This window comes from Bidens hawaiensis, unplaced genomic scaffold, assembly GCF_021521415.1.
Source record: "Bidens hawaiensis isolate Kalapana, Puna unplaced genomic scaffold, B.hawaiensis_p1.1 tig00070774_1, whole genome shotgun sequence".
NCBI classification, from domain to species: Eukaryota; Viridiplantae; Streptophyta; class Magnoliopsida; order Asterales; family Asteraceae; genus Bidens; species Bidens hawaiensis.
In genome coordinates, this window is record NW_027502423.1 from 1,252 (window position 1) to 9,111 (window position 7,860).

Genomic DNA, 7,860 nt, shown 5'->3' on the forward strand with positions numbered 1-7,860 from the left:
ACAAATCTAACTTGTTTAAACTTTGATCCCGACAAGTCAAGGAAAGATCTAGCCGAGATGGTTATTGTTCATGAATATCCTCTTGTGATTGTTGAACATCATAAATTTAGAAAGTTTGTGACCGGACTACAACCTTTATTTAAGGTTCCATCACGAAATACCTTAAAGAGTGATATTTTGAAGATTTATGACTTTCAAAAAGAAAAGACAATGGGGTATGTTTCATTAATTATTTGGTTTTAATATAATTAGTTATTACTTAATTGCCTTTTAATTTATATCTTTGATTTATTAAAGGATCTTGGAGAAAAATCAAAGCCGGATTGCAATTACCACGGATATGTGGACATCAGGTAATCAAAAGAAAGGTTTCATGTCAATTACCGCACATCTAATTGACGAGAAATGGGAAATGCAAAGCCGAATAATGAGGTATACTTCAAAATTTGTTTTATTAATTGCCACTTTAATATGTTGAATGTTTTATCAAATGAACTTTTACTAGGTTTATTTATGTACGTTCTCCACATACTGCTGAAGTTCTTGCTGAGGTGTTATATCAATCAATGTGTGATTGGAATATTGATAGAAAGATATCAACAGTAACAGTTGATAATTGCAGCACTAATGATTTAATGATTCACTATTTATTGGATAAGTTGTCTTTAAGCTCTTTGATTCTAGGTGGGGAGTTGTTTCATATGCGATGTTGTGCACACATATTGAACTTAATAGTTCAAGATGGTTTATCTGTCATTGGTGAAGGAATCGAAAGAATTAGAGAGAGTGTTGTTTTTTGGACGGGAACACAAAAAAGAGTAGAAAAGTTTGGGGAAGCTGCTCGTCATTTAGCAATAGATTGTTCAAAAAAGTTACCTCTTGATTGCAAAACACGTTGGAATTCGACATATCTAATGTTGAAAGTCGCTATTCTTTACAAGGAAGTTTTCAAACGTTTAAAGCAAAGAGAAACCCATATAAAACTTTGCCAACTGAAAGAGATTGGGAATTAGGTTCAAGCATTTGTGATAAGTTGAGTTTGTTTTATGAGCTGACTTTGATGTTCTCGGGTACTAAATATCCGACAGCGAATGTCTTTTTTCCATCAATATGTGAAATTAAATCTTCTTTGGGTATATGGAAAGAAGATCGAGACCCTATGATCAAGATGATGGCAGAGAAGATGATTGTTAAGTTTGATAAATATTGGTCGGTTATTCATGGGGTAATGGGAGTAGCAGCAGTTTTGGATCCTCGTTACAAATTGAAAGCAATGGAGTTTGCTTTTCCAAAGATATATGGTTCTGAAAAGTCGGAGAGTGCGATAATAAAACTTAAGGAGCTTGTATATAGGTTGTTTCAAGATTATGAAAGTTACAGTCAAGGAACTTCACGGGATGATGGTGTGAGATCAAGTCAAAACAATGCGGGGGTGGAAGATTTTTCAACGAATACTTCACATTCGTTGAAGAGGATAATCAATCGGGTATGACTTATTATTTACATTAATTTAACTTTATTCATTAATTGTATTAACTTTATTTATATATTAGGTGTCACAACGGAGCTTGATTTGTATCTACAAGAGAAAGTTTGGATAAAAGAAACTGAGATTGACCTTTTAGCTTGGTGGAAAACAAATGGTGTCAAGTACCCAAGGTTGCAAAAGATTGCTCGAGATATATTGGCGATTCCAATATCTACCGTTGCTTCCGAGTCCGCTTTTAGTACAAGTGGTAGATTGGTACCAAAATACAGTTGACCCCATTATATGGGTTAAGTCGACTACATGGTGTTAGCCTTCCATTAGTCAATATGTGTCCATTAACACCTAAAACCTCAATTAGGTTCAGCCTGTATTTCAATTTCTAACCTAACATGGTTCTAAATGTTATAATTTATACATTCCTACCATTAGAATAATTAAAATAAAAAGGAACACATGTACTCTATGAGGTAACACATTTGAACTAGTTGTCAAACCTAGAAAGAAATTAAGATTTACTATCAAAGTGAAAGAAATTAAGATTTGTTACCATGATTTATTCTTTCTGGATGTGCTAATCCCACACCGCTTTCAAATGCCGGTTGAAAACACTTATAACAGTGGTTAAAATATATAGGGCTGACCTCACCTACCACCAGGGCACCATTTCCAACAAGGGTCAGAGAGTGGGTTGACGTCAACTTTCTTACAATTATAGTGGCCGCTTATGGGTGTTTGTGTTTTTATATGTAGTATAAATTTGCCTGGCTTGCCTATACCAGTATACCACCTCCTCTCAATTGAATTCTAGAAAAGCCTAATGAAGAGGTAGGTCCCAGCAGAGCCCAGTTGGACCCGCAAGACTCACCTTGAAGAGGAACGTCTGCGCAGAAACCAACTGGATCCGCAGGACCAACCATGCTCAGAGACGTGACGTCCTTACGCGCAGTACGCAAGCTGTTCCCGCAGGAAATGCCTCCCAATGGTGAAGGACTCGCCTGTCCCCGCAGCCTCGGATACAAGCATCAGGGAAGGCCACCCGCGCAGCAAGGCTACACGCACAAGGCACTTAGCTCTCAATCACTCAGTGTCACCTGAAGGAATGAGCGAAGCCGGGAACAATCCGCACAAGGGCGGGAGGGGGGAATACTCCCGCCCAAATAAGCCAGTCCGTACGATACGGGAAGATCTTCTGTACTGTACCTGACGAGGTATGGGAAAAAGATCTGACTAAAGATACGACAGCTTATTGACAACAGTATGGCGAGCAGCATGCTCCTGTACTGTGTCACTGTTAGCCGCTGCCTACTCACCAACTACTGCCATACCACGTGCATAGCCGGCAGTTGGTGGAAAATGAATAGTACACAGCAGGCCTGGTCACTATCAGCCGCTGCCTACCCACCAACTACCAGCAGGGCACGTGCGTAGGCCACTGTTGGTGGAACAGGAACACTGTTTGCAGCCGGCCACACCTCTTGGAAACCTACCTTCGGCTATAAATACCACAAATGGTATGACCATCATATCTTATCTTGTATCATCATATTATACCTGATATCTGCTCTAGCAATCTCTTAATATACATTTATATTTAAAGAGCAATCTAGTCTGATTCTCACGCCGGAGGGTGGTCACAAGAGGAAACCCCCCCTTCTCAGTGATAAGCTCACGGGTCTGTTTTGCAGGTTATCAGAAGAACCATCTTCTCTGGGTCTAACCCCTCGTGGGAAACATCTATCTAACCCCCAGGTTACCCGTAATCTGCCCGGGGTCCGGTTAGTGTTTCTTCATTGGCGCCATCCGTGCATAAAGCTAGAACTTTAATTTTCTCCAGTTTTTTCAAACTTCTACAAAGATGGTTAGAGAAATTCCGGTAACCACAACCCCAGCTACTGGGGGGAATACCGGCAACACAGTTTTTACAAACACTACCCCGGCTACCCAAGCCGGGGCAAGTGAAGTAAATTTTACGAACACTACCCCAGTTACTCAAGCTGGGGCAAGTGCAGTAAATGATCGCCTACTGGGATCCACCGATACCCAGTTTGAGAAACGAAGACTCCCCCGCCAAACTCTTGATGAAGTTAAGGCATGGGCGGAGGCACGACAAAAGGAATTCCAGGCTGAGTTGGACGAACGCTTGCGTTCCGTACAACAGGCCGACGAATTCGAATACTTGGATGACTCGGAGGAATCCGACTCCGACGCGAACCCTCGCCACAGGCAAAAGGGAAGCGTAAAGAAACGGACTCCCAACCGAGAAGGCATTTTGGACAAGCCTTCAAACCAAAAAGCACAGGTGGAAGTCCACGGGACTTCTCCAAAGCATTCAGACCAAACGTTGCAAATGCGGGGAACGTCCAAATTTGCAAGGGACATTGCGGAAGCAATCGCCCCAAAAAGTGCTAAACAAATGTCAAGCATAGGCACATATGATGGTATATCTGACCCCGATGATCATTTGAACAGATTCATAGCGGGGCAACCGTCAGTAGTTGGACGGAACCTACGTGGTGTTACATGTTCCAAATGACGCTTGTGGGGGCTGCTAGAGCGTGGTTCGATCGTCTACCGGTCAACCACATCTACGACTGGGCAGACTTCCAACAGAAGTTAGCCAACACTTCAGCCAGCAAAGAAAGTATACCGAGGAGCAATGGACAATCCTCAAATGCATTCGAGAAACAGATGAATCTTTGCTAGACTTCATCACTCGCTTCAACTCGAAGAAACTTAGTCTGGGTAACATTAGCGAAGATCTTGTTCGCGCTGCTTTCATCAGGGCGCGAACGACCCAGAGCTCATCCGCACCTTAACGGGTAAAGATGGCATGCCATCCACATGGGATGCCATCATGACAGCAGCAAAACGCTTCGCGGAAACTGAGAAGCAACTGGGTAGAGATCTCCCACAGAGCACAAACCTCTACACCCAGAAAACAAGGGAAGACAACGTCCTTACCGCCCGATTAAACAAAAAGCGAAAGCTAGGCATTTGGCAGTCAAGGGTAAACTTTGACACCTCATCCGGCTTGCAACATAGGTTAGGCGGAAGGGATAATGTACGATCGACCCAGAACCCCAGATGGACGCCGCTCACCAAAAGCGTCACCGAGATATTCGCCACCGAGGAGCTCCCATGGCCAAAGCCTCAAATAATCCGACATCGTCACAATGCTGATCGGAGTAAATACTGTGACTTTCACAAGACAAAAGGCCACAACACCGAAGAATGCATAGACGTGAAGGACATGGTCGAAGCATTTGTCAGAGATGGGACGCTCGCGCACCTCGTGGCGCAATGAACGCTGAGCAGGCTGATGCGTGTAGAACCCCAGCTGGGGAAAACACGAATAAAATTCCAGCTTCGATATGGAGACTACATGCTGCGTAAAGAACGAGATCCCGAACCAGTTGCGTATCGGCTCGATGGCACTCCCATCCCAACATGGAAGGGAGTTCATTTACACAGTTTGCATGTAAATCAATTCCAAATTTGTAAAGAAAAGGCCAAGAGCCACTTCTAATGAAAATGATTCTCCTTAAAACATCGATGCTGATGATTTTACATTTATACTTTATGATTTATTAAACACTAATATGCCGGTTTTCACCGCATAATTACGTGGAAAGTCGTTGCATGGGGAAGGCGGCAAAACCCGCATAAACCCAAGAAACGACAAACCTTCACGCAGGTCAGTTGAAGGGGAAAAGTTCAGTTACCCCACTAAATGAAAGTGCCGGTCTATCCGCATGAATCATGAGAGGAAACTGAACACTAACCTATCAACAACCGTGCGTCGAACGGTTAATTTATTAAACACTAATATGCCGGTTTTCACCGCATAATTACGTGGAAAATCGTTGCATGGGGAAGGCGGCAAAACCCGCATAAACCCAAGAAATGACAAACCTTCACGCAGGTCAGTTGAAGGGGAAAAGTTCAGTTACCCCACTAAATGAAAGTGCCGGTCTATCCGCATGAAGCATGAGAGGAAACTGAACACTAACCTATCAACAACCGTGCGTCGAACGGTTAATTTATTAAACACTAATATGCCGGTTCTCCCCGCATAATTACGTGAAAAGTTGTTGCGTGGGGAAGGCGGCAAAACCCGCATAAACCCAAAAAACGACAAACCTTCACGCAGGTCAGTTGAAGGGGAAAAGTTCAGTTATCCCATTAAATGAAAGTGCCGGTCTATCCGCATGAATCATGAAAGGAAACTGAACACTAACCTATTGACGACTGCGCGTCGAACGGTTCAAAACAAAATTCCTAAAAAAGGATAAGGAAAACCTACACGCAGGTCAGATATGGGTAAAGTTTAGCCATCCTACTAAGTGCAAGTGACGGTCCTACCCGCACAATCACGAAAGAGGAAGCGAAACTTCACACCTATTATCTGCCACGTTCAAAGGTTAACTTATCCTAAAGGATGAGAAAAACCTACACGCAGGTTAGACGCAGGTAAAGTTTAGCCATCCTACTAAGTGCAAGTGACGGTCATATCCGCACAATCACGAAAGAGGAAGCAAAACTTCACACCTATTATCTACCACGTTCAAAGGTTAACTTATTCTAAACACTTGGAAAATTGCTAATTTAAACTAAAATATGCAAGTCATATAACGTTTATAAAGCAAGGATTCCAATAAAAGAAACGGTCTTACCCGCATAAAGATTTATATTTCATAAATATTCGTTACAAGAATGGCCAGGTAACTACCCGCCTACAAGAAAATAAATCTATACAAGTTAAATCTATCCTAGCAGTGGGAAGGGATCTTCAGGATCAGGCTTCAGGGCCACTTCCACTTGGACCAGCCCCATCAGTAGAGCGTGGCAGTTCAAGTAAAGCTTTGAGGATAGCTAGCCCATCATCAGCAGCAGCAACTTCATTCACCTTCTCCACCACCGGATGCGGGAAGGCGGCGTATTGATTTACTGCTTGGTCGTATACAGCTTCGGTATCTACATCGAATAAAGGGAAGTTGGAAGGCGGGATGCCTTTCTCAACGAACCCTAGACCAAGCAGGAAGCCGGCCTTTTCCCCATCCTCGTGAGAAGCGTTGAGGGCTGCGCTCATAGCATCGTCGTAAGATGTCTCTGAGAAGACCCGATGCACAACCTACAAAAGAAAATATACAAGTGTCAAACCTTTTCTATTTACAAAGAAAAGCGTGAAGACACGAAAACATACCTGAGACAACGCTTCTCGAAGAAGCCATTCATTGGCAACCAGAGCTTCTTGGAGGGCAGCTTGAGCTTCGTTACGGGCGCGTTCGGCTTCACTCTTGTTGAGGTTGGCAAGCAACACCTCTTTAGCCGCAGCCTCTTCGACGCCCTTTAGCTTACGCTCGGTACGGTCAAGCACCCCCCTCTGGTCCAGGATTTCTTGAAGCTTCTTAGCGTCCTCCATCGCCAAGGCATCATGAGCCTGCTGGAGAGCCTCTAATTTGGCTTTAAGCTCTTCATTCTCCACGCGTAGAGGCTCAGTAACAGCTTCAGCCTTGGTGGCCCTCTCGGTTGCGTTCCTCGCAGTTTCCTTAGCCAGCCGAAGCTGTTCATTAACAGCTTGGGCAGCCTTGGAACGGGCCTCGAGTCGAGCCTGAACTTCAACCTCAAGGGCCTTGAAGGCCTTCTCCTTCTCCGCAGCCGCTGCGGAAAGTTTTTGGTTCTCCTCCCGGATAGCCCGCGCCTGAGCTACTTCTTTAGCGCGAGCTGCTTTTAACTTGTCGTTTTCACGACAGAGCAGCTCGACGCGCGGCTGCATCCGGGCCAGGAGAATCCGAAGCTCATTGCTTAGCCTACCCTCCTGGTAGCTAGCCATGGCTTCCCCCAACGCACCACTGGGAGCAGCGTGACGAGCCCATTCCACGCACTCCACAGGGGTGCGAAGGGTTGTTCCTCGGCGTATGTTCCATCGTGGAACATACACTTCATTGGAATCCGATACTGCAGAAAACAAAAGGCAGTTAGGAAAAGATGATAAAAAATATATATAAATAAAAAAGGGCCAAAGGAACCCTACGCACCTGTAAGGTCAATAACAGGCCGATAGCCGCCGAACCCATCACCTGAACCCAAAGGAAATCCATCCAAGAGGTCAGGCAGATGGGAAGGTGGCAAAGATTGGCGAGAACCCCCATGCGTACCTGATGGACCGGCCGTCGTGGCCGGTGGCGGGGGCATGGTAGCAGCCGCCGCAGTCGCTGCCGCAGAATCCGCAGCAATAGTAACCGCCGGCTCGGTGAAGGATGCTGTAAAAATCGCACTCACGGCCGGCGGTGACGTCATCTCGGCTGGAACAGTCGGCTCAGAGTGAGCAACTGAACCAGCGGGCGCAGGCGCAGCCGCTTGGGTCGTCG

At 44.9% G+C, this 7,860-nt stretch overlaps 1 protein-coding gene across 1 annotated transcript; it reads left to right on the plus strand.

Moving 5' to 3' along the window:
• The first annotated feature begins 1,171 nt into the window (after window positions 1-1,171).
• On the plus strand, window positions 1,172-1,762 carry LOC143605686 (zinc finger BED domain-containing protein DAYSLEEPER-like). The gene is made up of 2 exons (XM_077081708.1): window positions 1,172-1,403; window positions 1,554-1,762. Exons 1-2 carry the CDS (start codon window positions 1,172-1,174, stop codon window positions 1,760-1,762), a joined length of 441 nt encoding a protein of 146 aa, XP_076937823.1.
• Window positions 1,763-7,860: the final 6,098 nt, after the last annotated feature.